At 39.2% G+C, this 20214-nt stretch overlaps 1 protein-coding gene across 3 annotated transcripts in view; it reads left to right on the forward strand.

Moving 5' to 3' along the window:
• Positions 1–20214, forward strand: part of BNC2 (basonuclin 2) — a 457144-nt gene that overhangs the window by 120444 nt on the left and 316486 nt on the right. The window contains exon 3 of one of the 3 annotated variants that reach the window (XM_023197169.2): positions 12798–12923. The exons of 1 other annotated variant lie outside the window; for it this stretch is intronic. In XM_023197169.2, the coding sequence (XP_023052937.1) occupies positions 12798–12923 (126 nt within the window). Of the gene's footprint in view, positions 1–12797; positions 12924–20214 lie in introns of those variants that run through there. One more of the 3 variants, XM_023197172.2, reaches the window with a different exon arrangement.

A 20214-nucleotide genomic window follows, 5' to 3' on the forward strand; every position in this document is an offset into this window, starting at 1 on the left:
CATTTACTCATCCAGTACTTTAGTGCTCGCAATATACTAGGGATTTTTTTTAAAAACCATTTTCAATACGATTGAAGATAATATTTTAGAATTAAGTTTTCACAGTTTTGTAGCTTTTTTTAAGACTTCAGTGATATTTTAAATGTTTTCCTTGTGCTTACCTGGAAAAGCTTTTTAAATGATACCAATTTGGAATGTTAAAAAAAGGTATAATTCTGGGATGACAGATATATTTAATCTTGTGGGTGAATTTAGACTGATGGTTGATGAATACTTTGAGAGTCTGAGGTGAGCCAGAAGAAAAAAGAAAAAACTCTGTACTCGGTTAGCAATGCCTGCCATCGCTGCTGAGGTTCCAGTCAATGGAAGCATCTCCTGAATTCATCTCCCTAGCCCAGAAACTTCCGTCTTACTGTAATCATTCATTTGTTCATCTTGTGTTCATTCATTCACCCAAATTTTTCAACATTTCTGAATATGTGGCAGCATGCCAATCATGGTAGGAATATAGTGGTGAAGCAGACATGAATTTGCTTTCAAGCCTTGATGAGTGGGAGGCTTAATAGTTCATTAACAAAAAGTTGAAACAGGGTGGCAGCAGTTTTGGCAAGAACGTGTTACGGTCTAATTCAGAGATACTGAACTTGGGACCTAAGTAAGAAGGATATTCTGTTGTAGAAATCTGGCAGATTGTACAGTTTGTTTGAGAGATCTCTTACATTTGCTCGTTGGGTATGCCATGCATTCTGGAGGGATGCCCATTCCCATCTGACAGGATAGATGATCCCCTGGTCAAATGTATAGATTACATATAACATCTCCATAATGCAAGGCAAAAGTAGGCTCTGTAAGGGGAATGACATGACTAGTTCAGAGATGAGTGGTGAAGCCATATGCTGTTGGATGTGATGCCAGTCAGTAGTAGATGGTAGAGAATTGAAGATAGAGCTTAATTTTAGTGTTCAGCCATTTTCAATTTCAGAAAATACTTTAAATAGAAATATTTTAACTGTATAGTACATGTATTGGTACAAATATAAGTATCAAAGTATATCTCTGCCTTCACCATTTTTTCCAACTAGAAATCTTCTAATTAGCTTCTTTTCCCTTAGAACTAAAATTAATTTAGGCATCAGTTCTCATAGATTCTTTAAAACAGAAAACAGAACTCTAAATTGTTAATTTATTTCTCACAATTACCTAGTTTAGGTCCTCATGCTCTGTGATGGGCTGTCCATTTCCTGTTAGTGTCTACTATAGTTTCAAGTGTAAATGCATGCAGTATAAACGAATATAAAACTGATGAAATTCCTCCTTCTTAGAGCTTACGTTCTAGGGGAATATTTGAATACAAACAAATCCCCTAATTTAGTACTTCTGGCTTCGATGTCTGTTTTCTCTGCATTCTGTACACCATTCCTAGATGAAACATAACTTCCGTTACTTAACTATTGTGTTCAGAAACTTGAAGTCCAAATTTCAAGGCCTCTGCAGTTTGCCTGTATATTCTCTTTCTAATCTCATGTCTTATTAATTAATATCTTGCATCTATCCAAGGAACAGTGCATGCTTACACTTACTTTTTTTTTTTTTTTAAAGCACAGGATCTCTTTATCTTGCCTAGGCTGGAGAACAGTGACATGATCATGGCTCACTGCAGCCTCAACCTCCCAGGCTCAAATAATCCTCCCACCTCAGTAGTTGGGACCTGAGTAGTTGGGACCCCAGGCATGCACCACCACACCTGGCTAATTTTTAATTTTTTTGTAGCAATGGGATCTCACTCTGTTACCCAGGCTGATCTCAAACTCGTGGGCTCAAGCTGTTGAGTTTCCTGCCTTGGTCTCCCAAGGTGCTGGGATTATTATACTTTTATTTGTGCTTCCCCACCCATTTGGAATGGTGTCTTCTCTTTGCCTTTTGATATTTTCCTTAGTCTAAGAATCTTGGCCCAACCTACTCTTTTAACCAAATAACGTATACTCCTGGATGTATTATAACTAACAACACATGTACTGATTTGTAGACTTCTACTTTTGTAAGAGAGTGGTTGTTTACATCTTTTATTTAACCTGTACATTTACATATAGTCTCTCTAGCTATACTGTAAATGATGTGAAATTAGAGGACTTTGTTTTAAATATTCATACTGGGCTAATATGAACACAGTTGAAAAGCAGGTAGGAACTGTGCTTTGAGCATCCTGGAGAATGAAACAAAGCTTGCAAGCTTACATACTGAACTTTTAAGATAGTCATTCCCCCATATATTGCTTTGAACCTGAATATTCCAAAACTTTCTTTGCTTTTCAGGGCCATCATTATATATTAAATTTTTTTTCATTTTGTTAATTGCACATATATGTATATATATGTAGTGTAAAAAGTGAAAAAAAGAGTACAGAAGCTTACACAGAGAAAACAAATGTTCCATTGCTTTTTTTTTTTTTGAGACGGTCTCGCTCTGTGGCCCAGGCTGGAGTGCAGTGGCCTGATCTTGGCTCACTGCAATCTCCATCTCCTGGGTCCTAGCAATTCTCTTGTCTCAGCCTCCTGAGTAGCTGGGACTACAGGTGCCTGACACCATGCCTAGCTACATTTTTGTATTTTTTGGTAGAGATAGGGTTTCACCATGTTGGCCAGTCTGGTCTCGAACTCTTGACCTCAAGTGATCCACTCACCTCGGCCTCCCAAAGTTCTGGGATTACAGGCATGATCCACTGCACCTGGCCAGATTCTCCTTTTTTTCTGTTTACCAGATGCCTTCTTTTTTAATTTTTAAGACAGTGTCTCACTCTGTCGCCCAGGCTGGAGTACAGTGGCACGATTAGGACTCACTATAGCCTTGACCACCCCGGGCTCAGGTGACTCTCCCACCTCAACCTCTGGAGTAGCTAGGACCATTGGCACATACCACCATGCCCAACTAATTTTTGTATTTTTTGTAGAGATGGGTTTTGCCATATTGTCCAGGCTGGTTTTGAACTCCTAGGCTCAAACAGTCTTCCTGCCTCGGCCTCCCAAAGTGCTGGGATTACAAGCGTGAGCCATCACACCCAGCCTCATTTTGCCAGATCCTTAAAGGTATTTCTAGCAATAGCTTAGCCCCAATTTAGAAGTATTTGTTACCTCCTCAGTTTTTCTTTTCTATTGTCTTTTTCTCCTGTTTTTCTCTTTCTCCATCAATGATAGTACATGGTATTTACTGTTCTGCATCTTGTCTTTTACTCATGTTTTGTTTGGAGATGTTGCTTATCTGTACTTAACAGTTTTTTTCATTCTTCTTTTTTTTTTTTTTTTGAGGCGGAGTCTCGCTCTGTCGCCCGGACTGGAGTGCAGTGGCCGGATCTCAGCTCACTGCAAGCTCTGCCTCCCGGGTTTATGCCATTCTCCTGCCTCAGCCTCCGGAGTAGCTGGGACTACAGGCGCCCGCCACCTCGCCCGGCTAGTTTTTGTATTTTTAGTAGAGACGGGGTTTCACCGTGTTAGCCAGGATGGTCTCGATCTCCTGACCTCGTGATCCGCCCGTCTCGGCCTCCCAAAGTGCTGGGATTACAGGCTTGAGCCACCGCGCCCGGCTTTTTTCATTCTTCTTAATGACTACTTAATATTCCCTTGGAAAGACTCATAGTAAAATAAAATAGCAAATTCTAGAACTGGGAAGAAAGCAAATATTAGACAAACAATTAATAATTACAACTAACTCTGAAAGGATAAAATGGTAGATTGTTGAATTAAAAAAAATAGGGCATTCCCAGAGCTCCTCTTTCCCATGCCAAGTCAAATAGGAGGCCCTAAGCACTTAGAAGCCTAAAGATATTAATTGATGTTTAATTATCAAGAAAGATATATCCTGCTTAAAACAGGGTAATATGCAGCACCTTTTCAGAAAATTCTTGTCCAAAATGGTAGAAACCTGAAGAGGCAATGCTGGATATTTGGATGAGCACATATTTTGAAATCAGACCAACTTGGTCTTGAATTCCCACTTTGACACTTAATATAAGACTTTGGCCAAGTGACTAAACTCTCTTAGCTTCGATTTCCTTATTGGTAAAATGAGAATAGTAATACCTATCTCAGAGGACCTATGAAGAATGAATGAAAAAATATTTTATGTTTTGCACAGTACCTGGCACACAACAGGTGCTCAATAAAGTTCCATCTCCCTGACTCTGTGCCCATCCAGAATGATTCGTTTCCTAAGAGCTCTGGATGCTGAGACTTTACTGTAATTGTATCTTTTATAAAGCTTACAGTGTCTTGTACGTAGTAAGAAGTCCACATTTATGTGTAGATTTATTCTGTAACTCCTAAGAGTCTGGCTTGGTTTTCTTCATACTTGTCATGAAATTTCTCAAATCTCTAGAAGCGGGTACAAGGGCAAACACTTAATTATTTATGTACCCTGTGAAGATGCCTAACTTGGCCAAATGTCAACATCTCAAGCAGTGGTTGTGTTTGTAAAATTTTAATAATCTATACTTTCATAGTATACTTTAGATTTCTTTGCGTGGTGTGATATTTTGTATATTTTAAAAATGGAAAGAATTTCAGATGTTTTAATATATGTTACGTGGAACGTATAATTCTTTTTCAATTACATGGATTAATGTTTTTTTAATTAAAAGACAAAAGTTTAGGCCAGGCGCAGTGGCTCACTCCTGTAATCCCAGCACTTTGGGAGGCTGTGGAGGGCAGATCACTTGAGGCCAAGAGTTCAAGACCAGTCTGCCAACATGGTGAAACCCTGTCTCTACTAAAAATACAAAAATTATCCAGACATGGTGGGATTACATGGCTGTAATCCCAGCGACTGTGGAGGCTGAGGCTTAAGCGTCCCTTGAACCCAGGAGGCAGAGGTTGCAGTTAGCAGAGATTGGACCACGGCATTCCAGCCTTGGTGACAGAGCAAGACCCTGACTCAAAAAACAAACAAACAAAAAAGAACAAAAGCGAGTTTAATAAGGCTATGGAGTTACATGTGGGGGGCTCCGACGCTGATTGCAGTCAGGTTCAACATGGCCAATATGAAGTCAACTGGCTTGCAAGTTTCGTAAAAATTTAATAGTCGGTTCTCACAAGTCACAAAGAGTAAATCTGGTATACTACTAGATTATCAACCTCCTGGGTGACTGCTTTGGGCTCTGGTGTAAACACAGTTAGGAGAACCAATTCCTGAAAAATGGTCCAGGCTTTGCTACCAGTTTATTATTTGACTTTGCCTCAGTTTCCTTGATTGTATTGTAAAGCAGTGAGATTAGATCTGTTTCCTAAAATTTTTTGGTATGACGTTACAATTCTGTGTGTGTCAGGCTGCAGAAGCCAAGGGGTCCAGGCTTTATACTACTTGTTTCATGTATTTACAATATCAATATTTTTTTTTTCTTTTCAAAAAAGGTCTCCCCTAGCTAAAGCAAATATATTTGAGAACCACTGTTACTGAAAAAATAGCTGTCTCAAAGCCCATGTCTGTACTTGTAGCAGGGCCCCTGATACAGTCACATGTAATGAGTTTACTTATTCCTTATATATATTACAGTAAACAATATAGGGTTTAGGAAAATGCAAAAGGAATGGAATGCAATTCATTGTTATTTTCATCAGAGGCAGGCATAATAGAAGACATTTTGGTACTTGATACTCTATTTAAATATGACTTTCATTTATGTGTGAATGAACTTTCCATATATGCTAAGTTAATGGATGCTTGTAGGCCAGGGGTAATGAACTTAGATGGCAATAGTGCCCAGGCAAGTAAAGGAAGTGCGAGAACCTGGTAGGGTATAAAATGAAAGCACGTGCTGCAGAGAGCTGTTTCTACTCCTCCCCTGCTGATTGTTGTCACAAAGGAATATATGTTTCTCTTGCCGTATCTTTAATTCTTTAACGCCTCACCTTTTGCCTCTCCCTGCCCGTTCCCTCAGCAGCTGAACATCCATATTTTAATTTAAAATTTCTTGTGTTTTACATGTTGGTCATTAATTAAACATATGCACACTCATACACACTCACTTAGAAGGAGCCAAGTAAAACACATCTGAAGCCATACTTGGCCTGTGGGCTTCTACTTTGAAATCTCTTTTCACACACATACATACGCAGCAACTGATATTTTAGTACTTGTATGCTAGGTGCTTGGCTAAACCTTTTGCACTAATAAAAATGTTTAATCTTCACAACAGTTCTGTGAACAGATACTTTTATTTCCACTTTAGAGATGAAGAACTTTGGCTAAGTAACTTGCTAAGATCACACAATTAGTAAAAGGTTCTGCAATTATTCAAACCCAAGAAATTTCAATGCAGAACTCTGACACTTAACCACTTGGCAAAATTGATTTCCTGGATGTATTTCTTCTATATATGCTATAAGCACACACACAAAATGTAAATAACACTATAAAGGGTGAAGAGAAATTGTTTACTAAGTTCATTCATGTATAGTGATACTGTTTGCATATGTGGGCATGATGTGATAAAGCACTGAAATGTTAATAAACTTCCACATTTTACACAGTTTTTCTGATAAAGCTCAGTGAAATCAGTGTAAAAATTTCACAGGAGTTTATATTTCTCCTTGCCACAAACTAGACATCCTGAGCTTTGGGGCCAACGTTGTCTGTGTCCAAGGGCAAAAGTTCTCTTTCTTCTCATTGTCATATTTAAACCCCACCCATGGAAATGCTCCAAGTCCTGAGTGATGATCACTTCCTCTGGGCAAGGGTATGAAGAATAAAAGTAAATCTAGCAGGAGGAGTAAATCCCAAAAGACAGAGATAAGTACTTGAGGTCAGAGACTGCGTCTTTTATAGTTTGTCTACATACCAAACTCATTAATATGAATAATCATCTTAGCTGTAGTGGTTGTAGTAGCAAAAGTAATACAGAAACCAGTCTTCTGTATTTTTACATTAGCATTCATTATTTGTAGGATTTGGGAGGTCTTTTTGAAAAAGTGATGTGAAACTAAGTCTCTCCTATATTTCTCCTTTAGTTCCACTTTTTCCTACCGACATAAAATATTTTTCAACCTTAATAACTGCAGCCTATAGGAATAAAAGTATAAGATGGTTGGGGAAAATACTGAGAACAGTGTGAACAAAATCTATATATTTATCCATTTAGGTTTTTTCCCTGGGGTATTTTGAAATACCCTTTGACACCATAAGCCTGTTTATGGTTTATTCACTTGGTATGGAATGGGGGAGAAAAAAGGAGCCAGTGCATCTGGCACTATTCCTCTCAACACCCTGTACCCATCATGTGAATGGAAAGAACCCCAAACCTTCATTTTCAGAACTGTATCTCAGCCTTTGGCTCCTGAAGAAAACCAGTGTGGTTCAGATGTGGGATGGGAAGAGTGGTTTGCATTGGCATCAGCCCTGCGGGTGCTTTGGGGCTGGAGCACACACAGCTGTGGGTTACAGATGCTTGCTCTCCAGTATTAATGTGGCCAACATGTGAAACCATGACACCCACAATACTACACAAAGGTCCACGCCTCTGATAGTTTGAGAAATAACTCCCTCTGAGGAAATTATTCTTCTCGAAGGGCTGGAATACATTCTAGAGTGGAAGGTCCTCTTTCAGAGGGGTAGAGCCAGGAAAGAGATGCCTTATAATGTTGGACAGAGCACAGGGTGTCTGTAGGCTTAGGAGCTTTAACCAAACATGGGGGGGAGAAAAGTCTACTCTAAATCCTAGATTCATAAATTCGAAATTCTATGCTATGCATGTAGCAGAAAGCTGGTACACTCAAGTCACTGTGTAGTTTCTTTGGAGATGTCAAATGCAAACCATTATTGGTGGTTGTCATCTGGCCTGACTCAGGGTGTGTTAGAAATTTTTCCACCAATTTTTATTTCCCTGAGCTATCTCCAAGGATGGTAGAACCAGAGGAATCTGTACACAAGAGAAAAGAAATGAGCATGGGGTTGGATGACGCTTTCTTTGTAATTTAATAACTAGGACTTTTTTCAGGGTGTGGGGATTTTGTCCTTTCTCACTCATGAGGCCCATGCTTCCTTCTGACAGTACACTTGAGAGAGCTGAGATATTTCCACCCCCTATTCAGTTAGTGAGACAGTTTTCTCATTCAGGTACAATTTCCAGTGAAATAGTAGCTTATAAGTATCCAGAAGTTAGTTTATTGACTCTTATTGCACTTCTGAGCACCTAATAAATAATTTATTTGTCTGATGGATATGTGGCTACCTAACTATGGGGCATGAAATATGCACTGTTTTTCTAATATACTGTAGGGAGACCTGTTTATAAAGTATTTAGTATTGGTTTTATAATGCACTGTTGACAACAGGAGACCACGAAGCTCAAAGATCAATCTCATTTTGGCCCACAGTATTAATGCTGCTTTATAAAGCTCTATGGCAGGTCACTTAGATAGTGGTCTTCACAGAAAGGACTCTGTTAGGAAGGCAGGCTGTAGGGGCTGCCAGTACAGTAGATGAATGTCTTTGTCTGTGTCCCTAAGGTGACTCTGGCGGTTACTGATGTTGGCCAGGTGATGGAACCCATCATTTCCCTGCTCTCTAGAGGGATTCTGGACTAGAAGTACTGAGTTCTGTTAATGCAGACCTCACTAATTGGGCAGAAAGCTGGTGTGACTTTGGACCACAATTGCAGTTCTGGAGACAGGAATCGGACAATAAGGAGTGGAACTTGGCTCTCTTCAGCTTTGTCTTATGTTTATTAATGAAGTGAAATTATTCCACATCTTTTATGCCTTTATTCAAATCACATAGGTGACATAGCATAAAGTATTTTGATTTTTGTTGGCTTTGGGGAATTTCCTAGCCAGAAACAAATTCATAGACATTAGAACGCTACATACTAAACACTTTGAATTTGGGGAAACCTAAATAAAGACTAGTTTCATCCAAAATCAGTTCTCAGTGTTTTACTTTATTTTCTTCATAAGAACTACACACTATGAGAATGCTGCATAATGACGATGATTTATAACAGTATTGCCCATCAAGGTATATGTGTTATTGTTGTTTTTTTTTTTTTTGAGACAGAGCCTTACTCTGTCACCCAGGCTGGAGCGCAGTAGCGTGATCTCAGCTCACTGCAACCTCCACCTCCCGAGTTCTAGCGATTCTCGTACCTCAGCCTCCTGAGTAGCCGGAACTACAGGCGTGTACCACCACTCCTGGCTAATTTTTGTGTTTTCAGTAGAGACGGGGTTTCACCATGTTGGCCAGGCTGGTCTTGAACTCCTGACCTCAAGTGATCCACCTGCCTTGTCCTCCCAAAGTGCTGGGATTACAGGTGTGTGAGCCACCGCACGTGGAATGGTGTATGTTTTAGAGCAAGGTATTTTTCTCTTTGTGTCGAGAACTCCTTGCTGGTTCTAAGTATTTCACTTCCCAAACTGGGAACTCTGAGCTATACTTTCTTGGACCCAGTTAGCTTGTTTATTATTTCTCACGCTTTTGTGGGAACCCAGGCTGAGTTCTGCTATTTGCCATTTCTGTTACTCATTTCTTACTGATGCAGAGTTTCTTTTTTTTTTTTTTTGAGACAGAGTTTCGCTCTTGTTGCCCAGGCTAGAGCGCAATGGTGTGATCTCGGCTCATCGCAGCCTCCGCCTCCCGGGTTCAAGAGATTCTCCTGCCTCAGGCCCCTGAGTAGTTGGGATTACAGGCATGCGCTACCATACCCAGCTAATTTTGTGTTTTTAGTTGACACGGGGTTTCTCCATGTTGGTCAGGCTCGTCTCGAACTCCTGACCTCAGGTGATCCGCCCGCCTCGGCCTCCCAAAGTGCTGGGATTATAGCAGAGTTTCATTTTACCCTTTCCAGTTGGACCCAACCTTTTCTTCCTTTTGGTACTCCTTGATTCCTTCCTATCAGGTCTCCCTCACCACATAGCCCCATCTTTACTTTTCTCATTTATTGAGCACCCTGTTAGACTGTGAATTAGCAAATAAAAATTCTGTCCCTTTTAAGAAGTGTACAATTTAGTGGAAGAGACTGGTAATAAACTGGTTTTCTAACGTGAGCAGTTTTAATATATGTATTTCTTAACCACAGATTTTTTTTTCTGTATCTCTTACCTTTGGTTTCTGAGGGAAAAAAAAGGGTTTCTTTTTTCTCCCTCCAGGGGCACCCTTTTCATTTGTGCTCTTGATCATATTCTCTCCTCGGACCCTTTCATACCATTTTCCCTCTGGCTTAGATCTTCAATATTCTTTTCTCTGCTGGCTTCGTCCCCTTTGCCTGTGATAGTCTCTTTTTTCCCCGTAGTGAAAAACAAACTGCCAACTTATGAACACAACCTGTCCGAGCTCCTCTAACTTTTCAGACCACGTTTCTCTTACTTGTTTTCTTTGCAGAATTTCTCCAAAGAATATTTTATCTTTTCTGCCTCTTTGTCTTCACAATTTGCTTACTTCTTAACTCTTCTGCAATATGGATTCTGTATACCTATCAGTCTACAAAGACATTCACTCTTATGGCACAAAGCCTAATAAAATATTTCAGCCACAAATATCCATCAAGAATGGTATGTTGAACACCCATTGACCCAAGTTTAGGAACGAATATGTACAAACACATCTGAAGACTAAGGTTACCATTTAAATTGTACTGTGTCACTCACTGTCAATCTCCCCATCCACCTTTCCCCATATTCCATCCTTAAGCACTATTCTGATTTTGGTATTTATTATTCCCATGCCTTTTGGTTTGTTCTTACTGTATTTGCTTCTACTTACTATTTCAGTTGGTTTTAACCATACCCTAAATATAAGCCTTGTTGTTTTAGATCATTTAAAACTCTCAAGCATCCTACCTTCTGTCAACTGTTTTCCCTTATCATGTGGAACGTGGGACAATCACAATGCTCCTGTTAACTCTGTTCCTTCTTTTTTTTCCCCTAATAACCATGGGTATCCCCTGAGATACTGACCTTGGCCACTTGTTTATCTCTTGGGTCAGGTCTGTGTAGATGCCTGCTGGATGTGGTAACTTCACTGTCAGTCTGTTTTCTAACATTTCTAGTTGCCTGGTTATCTGCATGATCTGCTGATCCCCCATACTGAACTTGATACATATTCTCACAAAATAGTTCACCCCCCTTTCTGTTGATAATGCTACCATTTTCCTGTGCTCAGACTATTAGAACTTTAGTGTCATTGTTGACACTTCTCATTTGTTATAGTCATTCTGGTCCCCTTGATTTTATCTTCACAGTATCTTTTGTATCTTGTCCTTTTTGTTTTTCCAGCCCTGTTGCCAGTAATTTACCCAGATTATTGATTGATTGATTGAGATGGAGTTTCGCTCTTATTGCCCAGGCTGGAGTGCAATGGCACAATCTCTGCTCACTGTAACCTCTGCTTCTTGGGTTCAGCTGATTCTTCTGCCTCAGCCTCCCGAGTAGCTGGGACTACAGGCATGCACCACTACACCTGGCTGATTTTTTTTTGTATTTTTAGTAGAGATGGGGTTTCACCATTTTGGCCAGGATGGTCTTGAACTCCTGACCTCAGGTGATCTGCCCGCCTTGGCCTTCCACAGTTTGGGATTACAGGCATGAGCCACCGTGCCCAGCCTATTTTAATGTCTTCCTAACTGGACCCCGCTTTTGTCTTTTCACACTTAAGTCCATCTGTCATACTGTTGCCAGATAAATCTTCTTGGAGTAAAATAATGATCAGACGTTACTGCTGTTGAGAAGCTTTTAGTAGTTTGGACTGTTGGTGGATAATAGGCTAAATAGCAACTCTTTGTAGTGGAGTATAGGGCCCTTACTTTTATAATAGTTCCTATCAACCACTGCATCCATTGCATTCATTGTTCTTCTATGTACATCTTCCCTTATGTTCCAGTCAAACTGTATTACTTCTCTAGGAATATAATCCGGACGCTTAGTGCGAGAGCAAAACCTGCCTCGGCGTAGAAGCTTCTTTTTTTTTTTTTTAAACCACACTGGCTGGAAGGAATCTCTTAAGTTTCTGTGGAATTCTGCGCTCATTTCATTTCCCATTCTGTTTTTGTTAAGGTTGTTTTGTTCATGGCTTATCTCTTGTACTAGATTGTAAAGTTGTGAGCAAGGAATATGTCTTAACTTTTGTGTTCTCTGCAGCTTCTTGTACTTGGCAAGGGAGTAGGGTAGGGGGGTGGGGAGGTGGTGATTAGTATTCCCTAACAGCAGTTAAAAGTGTCATATTAAGTGGAAGAAAAGGGAGTAAGAAATTGAGCTAGGCGGGCCAAAAGTGTATCCATTATCAATTAGCAAATTATTCAGTTATTCCCACTTTGTTACTTTAGTTCTCACCAAAGTTTATTTAGCGGTTGGCTACTATCAGCCTTAGAAACTATTAACTCTTTAAAACTGTGTTTAGGGCCAGGTGCGGTGTCTCACGCCTATAATCCCAGCACTTTGGGAGGCCAAGGTGGGCGGATCACGAGGTCATGAGATCGAGACCATCCTGGCTAACATGGTGAAAACCTGTCTCTATTAAAAATACAAAAAATTAGCTGGGTGTGGTGGCGGGCGCCTGTAGTCCCAGCTACTCGGGAGGCTGAGGCAGGAGAATGGCGTGACCCCGGGAAGCGGAGCTTGCAGTGAGCCGAGATCACGCCACTGCACTCCAGCCTGGGTGACAGAGCAAGACTCCGTCTCAAAAAAAAAAAAAAAAAAAAATATGTTTAGTTTGTCATTGGTGTGTTATATTTGCAATTTCTTAAAAAGAAGTTTTGATGTACTCAGTGCTTTTAAGTAATACTATCTGGGCGTATGTAATTTCCTTTCCCAATCTCTCAATAGGCACACCTTGGGCCTACTCCACCTCCACATAGCCTTAATTACAAATCAGAGGACAGGCTTAGTGAGCAAGACTGGCCAGCATATTTCAAGGTCCCATGTTGTGGGGTTGATACATCTCAAATTGAGGTATGTTGTGTTTTTTTTTTTTCCCCTTTAAGTTACTTGGACACACTTGCATGCTTTGACTACCTAGTTAAGATATTTCTCTCACCTATTCTTTCTGCCACTCTTTTACTGTCTTTCATACTCATCCTCATTCTGTGAAACTCAGATATTTACTTGCTTCCTAACACTTCTTGCTCCTGAAAAAACCATGGAAAGTAGATTTAATGATGGTTATTTGAATGATTTGGAATGTGATAAAGTATCTGCCTTCTATTGTTTCTCTCCCCACCTGCACTTACTTCTCTTTTTCTTTTTCTGTTCTTTCTTTCATATTGTTCTAGGGCTAGTTTATTGTTTTTGCTATTTTTAATAATAGTACTATATTAATAGTGTTAATAGTAAACTTGTAAAACTGAAGTTTAACATACTTACAGAAAAGTACACAAATAAAAGCGTACAGCCTGATAAATTTTACACGGTGAATATACCCAGGACCACCAACTAGATGGAGATACATAACACTACCTGAGCCCCAAAAGTGGCCCTTAGCCCAGCCACAATTCTCCACCAAAGACAATCGCTATGCAGATCTTCTAAGCGACCTGTTAAGTGTCTTTTGGGTTTCTTAATTTAGAAGACAATCTCTAAGTTCTTGAACATTTGCTTTGTTTCAACATTTTTCGATTTAAATATATATGCATATAAATAGTCTCTATTAAGGCCAGTAGATTGCTTGAGGGTAGGCGTTCCCAGACTTGCCTGGGTAACATAACAAGACCCCATCTTTAAAAAAAAAAAAAAAAAAGCTAGATGTGGTGGCCGAGATGGGAGGGTTGCTTGAGGCCAGGAGTTTGAGGTTCCAGTGAGCTATGTATGATTGTGCACTGCACTCTAGCCCCAACAGAGCAAGATCCTATCTCTTAACAAATAATAGGCTGAGCTGGGCATGGTGGCTCACGTCTGTAATCCCAGCACTTTGGGAGGCTGAGGCAGGCGGATCACCTGAGGCTGGGAGTTTGAGACCAGTCTGACCAACATGGAGAAACCCTGTCTCTACTAAAAATACAAAATTAGCTGGGCATGGAGGCGCATACCTGTAATCCCAGCTATTCAGGAGACTGAGGCAGGAGAATTGCTTGAATCTGGGAGGCAAAGGTTGTGGTGAGCTGAGATCGTGCCATTGCACTCCAGCCTGGGCAACAAGAGTGAAACTCCATCTCAAAAAGAAAAAAAATGAATAGGTTGGGCCCAGTGGCTCACGCCTGTAATCTTAGCACTTTGGGAGGCTGAGGGAGGCGGATCATGAGGTCAGGAGTTCGAGACCAGCCTGACCAACACGGTGAAACTCCATCTCTACTAAAAATACAAAAATTAGCCAGGCATGGTGGCGCACGCCGGTAATCCCAGCTACCGAGGAGGCCGAGGCAGGAGAATTGCTTGAACCTGGGAGGCGGAGGCTGTAGTAAGCCGAGATTGCACCACTGCACTCCCGCTTGGATGATAAAGCGAGACTCTGTCTCAAAAAATAATAATAATCAATAATAATAAAAAATAGTCTCTGGTTTTATAAACATTTTTGAAACTTTATACTGGGATTTTATTTTTTAAGTTTATTTTTTAGGTTTGTAAATTGCATATGAGGGAGTATCATTTTTAGAGTTGCTGTTTTCTGTGATAATTCTAAAGGCAGTGTTGAGGTTTTCAATAATTTTGTAAGGTACTGAGCTCTGCCTTGCAATATGATTTTATTTTTTCTTTCTTTCTTTTTTTTTAAAAAAACAGAATGGAGTGCAGTGACACGATCTTGTGTCACTGCAAGCTCTGCCTCCCAGGTTCAAGTGATTCTCCTGCTTCAGCCTCCTGAGTAACTGGGATTACAGGCCTGTGCCACTGTGCCTGGCTAATTTTTGTATTTTTAGTAGAGGTGGGATTTCGCCATGTTGGCCAGACTGATCTTGAACTCCTGTTCTCAAGTGATCCACCTGCCTCAACCTCCCGAAGTGCTGGGATTACAGGCGTGAGCCATCGCACCTGGCCTGCAACATGATTTTCCTAGATGTTGGTGAATCTCAATCTTCTTTTCTGACAGTAATTTTAACCATTATTATGACACCTTTACTGAGGCTGCAAGCTTCTTGGCCCACAGACTTTAGAAGGAAGTAAGTAAGGAAATTAACATTACCTTGGCTGGGCATGTTGGCTCATGCCTGTAATCCCAGCACTTTGGGAGGGCAAGGCGGGCAGATCACTTGAGGCCAGGAGTTCAAGACCAGCCTGGCTAAAATGGTGAAACCCCGTTTCTACCAAAAATACAAAAATTAGCCAGGGGTGGTGGCATGTGCCTGTAATCCCAGCTACTTGGTAGGCTGAGGCAGGAGAATTCCTTGAACCCATGAGGTGGAGCTTGCAGTGACCCGAGATCACAGCACTGCACTCCAGCCTGGAAGACAGAGAGAGATCCTGTCTCAAAACAAAAACAAAAAACAAAGAAATTAACATTACCTTTGTGATTCTTGCAACTTTCATGTTCATGTTAAAGTAATTTCCCATTGTGTGTGCCCCTAGCCATTTTTTTTGTTTGTTTTTTTTAAATTCAGTTAAGTAAAGCCATCACTGGTTCTTTCCTTCTAGATGTTCTCATAAAACATTGAATATAGGTTTGATAAAAAGAAGCCACTGTTACTGTTTGGACTTGAGAGAAGTCACTCTTTCTTTTTTTAAACCAAAACAAGGTAGGTAAATTGTTTGACCTTTTGTAGGCACAAGATTCATGCTGACCTCAGCTGCTTTTATTATCTGCAAATATCTTGAGTCTAAGGATTCATCATTTCCCTAACATTTTGTAAACTATCTCATCTACCATACCCCACTCAAATCCTTTTATTTTAAAATTTTTGTAGTGCATCAAGGGATTATGGCTTTTGGATATTTCCTTGATGTGTTTCTATGAAACTGAGCCCCTGATTAGGCTGTCAGCAGATACTGTATTACATTGATTGTTTTAGTTGGTAGAGACACACGTGTCAACTAGACCAGTTTCTCCCTTTTGCTGAGAAGGGTGAAGCTTTTAGATAATATTTAGTTATGGGGGATGTTTGTGCCACTGTTTAAAGTGATTTGACCCTGGGTCCTCCTCCAACCTTACATTAGAAGGCCTATTTTCCTCTCTTGTTCTAAGGGCATGTAATGAAGTCTTCAGTACACAAACTTTCTCCCTCCCTGTAGGTGAGCGGTGGTTGTTATTTTTTTTTTGTCACTGGCTCGGATATCATGTTCTTATGTGTAAACATTGGACCATATAGTACTCACAATACTTTGGCAAAAAGCAAACCAACTGAAAACTGAAGGCATGCCTTCGTGTCTTATTTGCAACTTGGACCATGATCTTGCCCCTTGAAATCTTCAGGCTGTTTTGATGAAGCCTCCTTTATGTTGAAATGCCCAGTCAAGGTGGCCAGAACCATCTGGAGAAGGTAGAGTTGTAAATATGAAGTAACATGTATAATTCTAAAGGACTCTTATAATGAGAGAGAGGCCAGTGACTGAGGCTGGCAATCAGCTTTTTCTGATTGCCAGTCTGAAAAATCTTCTGAAAATCACAAGCTTTTTCTTTCCTTATTTGAATCTGTAAAGACCCTTAAGTGCATTTTGAATTTGTTCATCTATAAGCTGTTAACTCAAATTCATGTCCCAGGTTTTCAAGAGAACAAGCAATAGAATATAGGTGTTTCCAAAGAGGAAGACGTATAGAAGCAGATAGGTGTATAGTTCATTCATTCACAGATAGGCACTAGGTTAGATCCAGTAGTTGGCATGCATGCATCAACATGTTAATCGGAATTAAAGGCTGCTACATTTGGGCTTGGCTAGATCATCTATAAATTGAAACACAAAAGAGAACTGTTAACTAGGAAAGTAGTTGTCCAGGTTCCTTAAAGTTTAAATACAGGGATCCAACTAGTATTCTCCAAAATTTTTCATGAATATCAGACTTTACTGCTGTGGAGCACTTGCCTGTTGTAAGAGGAGTGTTCCATCTCTTATAAGTATGGTAATGAAAGGAAATTAGGAGCCAGTGGGACAGTGCAGGGACTTAGGTGTAAATGATGGGTGAATCTTTTTTTTTTTTTTTTTTTTTTTTTTTTTTGAGATGGAGTTTTCGCTCTTGTTGTCCAGGCTGGAGTGCAGTGGCGTGATCTTGGCTAACTGCAACTTCTACCTCCCAAGTTGAAGCGATTCTTTTGCCTCAGCCTCCTGAGTAGCTGGGATTACAGGTGCCTACCACCACGCCTGACTAATGATAGGTGAATCTTAATTGTGAAGATGAGTACGTTTATGAGTAGAGATGGCTTCATATCAGAACTTTATCTTACAAGCTACTCTTTACTTTTCCGCCTCCCTACTCCATGCCAACAGAGTTAATGTAAGCATAGTAAAGTAATGTTTCATCTTTGTGCGTGTAGTTTTCTTTTTTGGGGGTGGGAGGAGGTGAAGTTTTTACTGTCTTTCCATCTATTTACATATGTGAGTCCAGGGAAAACAGGCAGCTTAAATTATGATACAATTTTTTACAAAGGGAAAACCTGAGTTGAAATTAATTGTTTTACTTTATTCATTTCTTTACAGTGAGTCAAAAATTTTTTCCCCTTAACTTCACATAGCAAATGAAACTTCACACAATAAAGTAAGGATGGCAGCTTTCACAAGGGAAAAAGGTTGCTGTCAACTTCTTTCCTCAGGAATATGGAAATGTGGGTGGATTATCTGTTCAGAAGAGGTTTCCTTTATTACTTATTTTTCCTTTTTTCATTTAAGACATCTGTTAACATTTCACACAGCCCAACAGATGTTGGAAAGCAAGTCCCATACTTTGTTCTCAAGAAAAATGACATTTCCTCAGTTGGTTCCCCCACCTCTGTGACTGATTCCAGCCTGCTGCATAATTTGCATATATTAAGTTATATACCTTAATGCCATATGAATTTGTAACTTCAGCATTATTTTTATATGGTAAAGTCTGATTTGATTAGAAACTAGTTTACATGTTGCTCTAGAATTAAGAGAGGGCAAAACATTTTAAAACTCTTCTTCAAGAATGGCAACCTGGTTCCACATACAAGATTGGATAGCCAGTTTTTAACATTTTTTTTCTATAAAATAAATGAATTACAAAAGCTTGAGTTGTTTCGCCATAAGGAAGTGCTTGCTGATTGTCATGCGACGTGGAGCGTCATTTTTATTATTTTGGCAAGAACAGGGACAGTTTTGTCTTGACAAGCCATTAGATGAATACCAGCATGTGTCACATGAAAAACCACTGATCTTTAACCCAGCCCTGTACTTAACCAAGCCTTGAAAATGAATAGTGAATAAAAGAAGAGCAAAGGCAGAGCACATTGCCGATTATAGAATCTGTTAACAGTTGCTGAAGTGAACCCAGGGAATTACAGGTATTGTTCTGTGAACCAGCAGAAGTTCTAGAGATGCTTGTTAAATTATATACATAAACTACACATTTATTTTATATTTGTGCAGGATTTACATTGTTCGAGACAGAAAAAATAAAAATCCTACTTTCTCAGTGCAGCAAATGTGTGCTTTTATCATAAAATCATATATATTTACATAGAACTCAATGATGTTTTTTAGCCTGCAGTTATATAACTTATTTTAAGAAAGCAATGTGCTTTTAAAGAAATTAAGTAGAAAGAAGAAAACATATGCTATATACCCTTCCCCTCAAAGAAAACACCCAACAAACATACATGCAAAACAAAATTCTTTGCTCACTTGCGTTTTCATGTATTCATTGTGGCTGATTTTTTACACCAACGTGTGATTTTTTTTTTTTTTTAGAAAATGGAGGGAAAAACCCAAAACCCACCGTAATACTCAAGTACTGAAAAGATCAGTAACATTTTAAACAGTTGGTTGTGGGAATTATTGCTTACAGAGCTAACAAGAAAGAACATACTTTTTTACTCTGCTGGTGGAATTGCATTGTGCCTCCCTATAGTCTTGTTATCCCACACTAACTGAAATGCAAATTTTTTGTAACTAATTGGATCTCATTGAGGGTGCATGCACAGTGTGTAATTATATGCAAAAAGGTTTTAAAAAGTAAAATTTCCCTGCAATTACAACTTTTAATTACTATCCAAAACATGGCACCTATAGCACAGGTTTAGAATATATATGTCTGACTTTTTTACAGATTACTCAATAACATGAGCTATGAAATGCTTAATAAAGTGTCAGCTCGAAAGTTACAGGGAAAATGTTTAATTACAGCAATCTATAAATTGAATTTTACTATAGTTATATGAAAATAAAGATTTCTTTTTAAGTTTAGGATTTAGTGTATTAGAGTATGAAAGGCATGTTATAGTGCATTCCTTTTCTTGGAAGATTTTAAATGTTAAAACATCGTCAACATCAGAAATCACTTTCAGAGCCATTGTGTTTTTTCCCTTCAGTTCTCCAATCTATTTTACCATTGTAAAATGCTTTGGAGTTTCTTACTTTGTGTAAGTATAGTTTTGCTTATGTGGTGTGATATGGGGAGGTAGTCACATTCCCACAATGTCTTTAACTTGGATACAGTGAAACTTAGTTTGGTGGACTCCATAATCTCCATGGTCCATCTCTCACTATCAGTAAATGTGGGAAAGCCAACAGATGGCATTTAAGTACTTCTGATTCTTTAACCTGAAATACTCAGAATCAGCAGCAAAAAGCAATTATTGTGGAAGTAATACTTGTCTTCTTCCTCCTAGTTTTAAATAATTTTCATATAAATGATTCCAGAGAGTTATTCTATAATTGTCAGACTACGTAGCCAGTGGAAAAAAACTCAAAAGACGTATTTGTGCCTTGTAGGTGTATTTTTTTGTACCTGTACCTGTGTCTGTAAAACAATACAGGTGTCCCAGTTGTTAGATAGAAATTATCCTAACATCAAATATTCTACACAGTATGTTATATGTGGAAGTTCAGATCATGTATCTTGGGGATTTATAGAGGGGTCAAATGTTCTTTTCAAATAGTTATGTTAAAATGAGTGTTAGAGAAACTTAAAATCTTATTTATTATTGAGTCTGGATTAATTGTCTCTTTTTGTAACAAAGCTTGTCCTCTTTGTAAACTTGTGTTACAAAGTAGTTAAGATTTTGTTTGAGCAAATCCATTTAGCAGGTGCACTACTGTATATTTGTTATGAAAAAAATATTTTTTAAACCTTAGAAAGATATCCTGCTGTTTTTAAGGCTTGTGTTGTGGCAATAACATGTTATATTGCAGACCTGTTTGAGCC

The sequence above is a fragment of the Piliocolobus tephrosceles genome, chromosome 14 (assembly GCF_002776525.5).
Source record: "Piliocolobus tephrosceles isolate RC106 chromosome 14, ASM277652v3, whole genome shotgun sequence".
NCBI lineage: Eukaryota > Metazoa > Chordata > Mammalia > Primates > Cercopithecidae > Piliocolobus > Piliocolobus tephrosceles.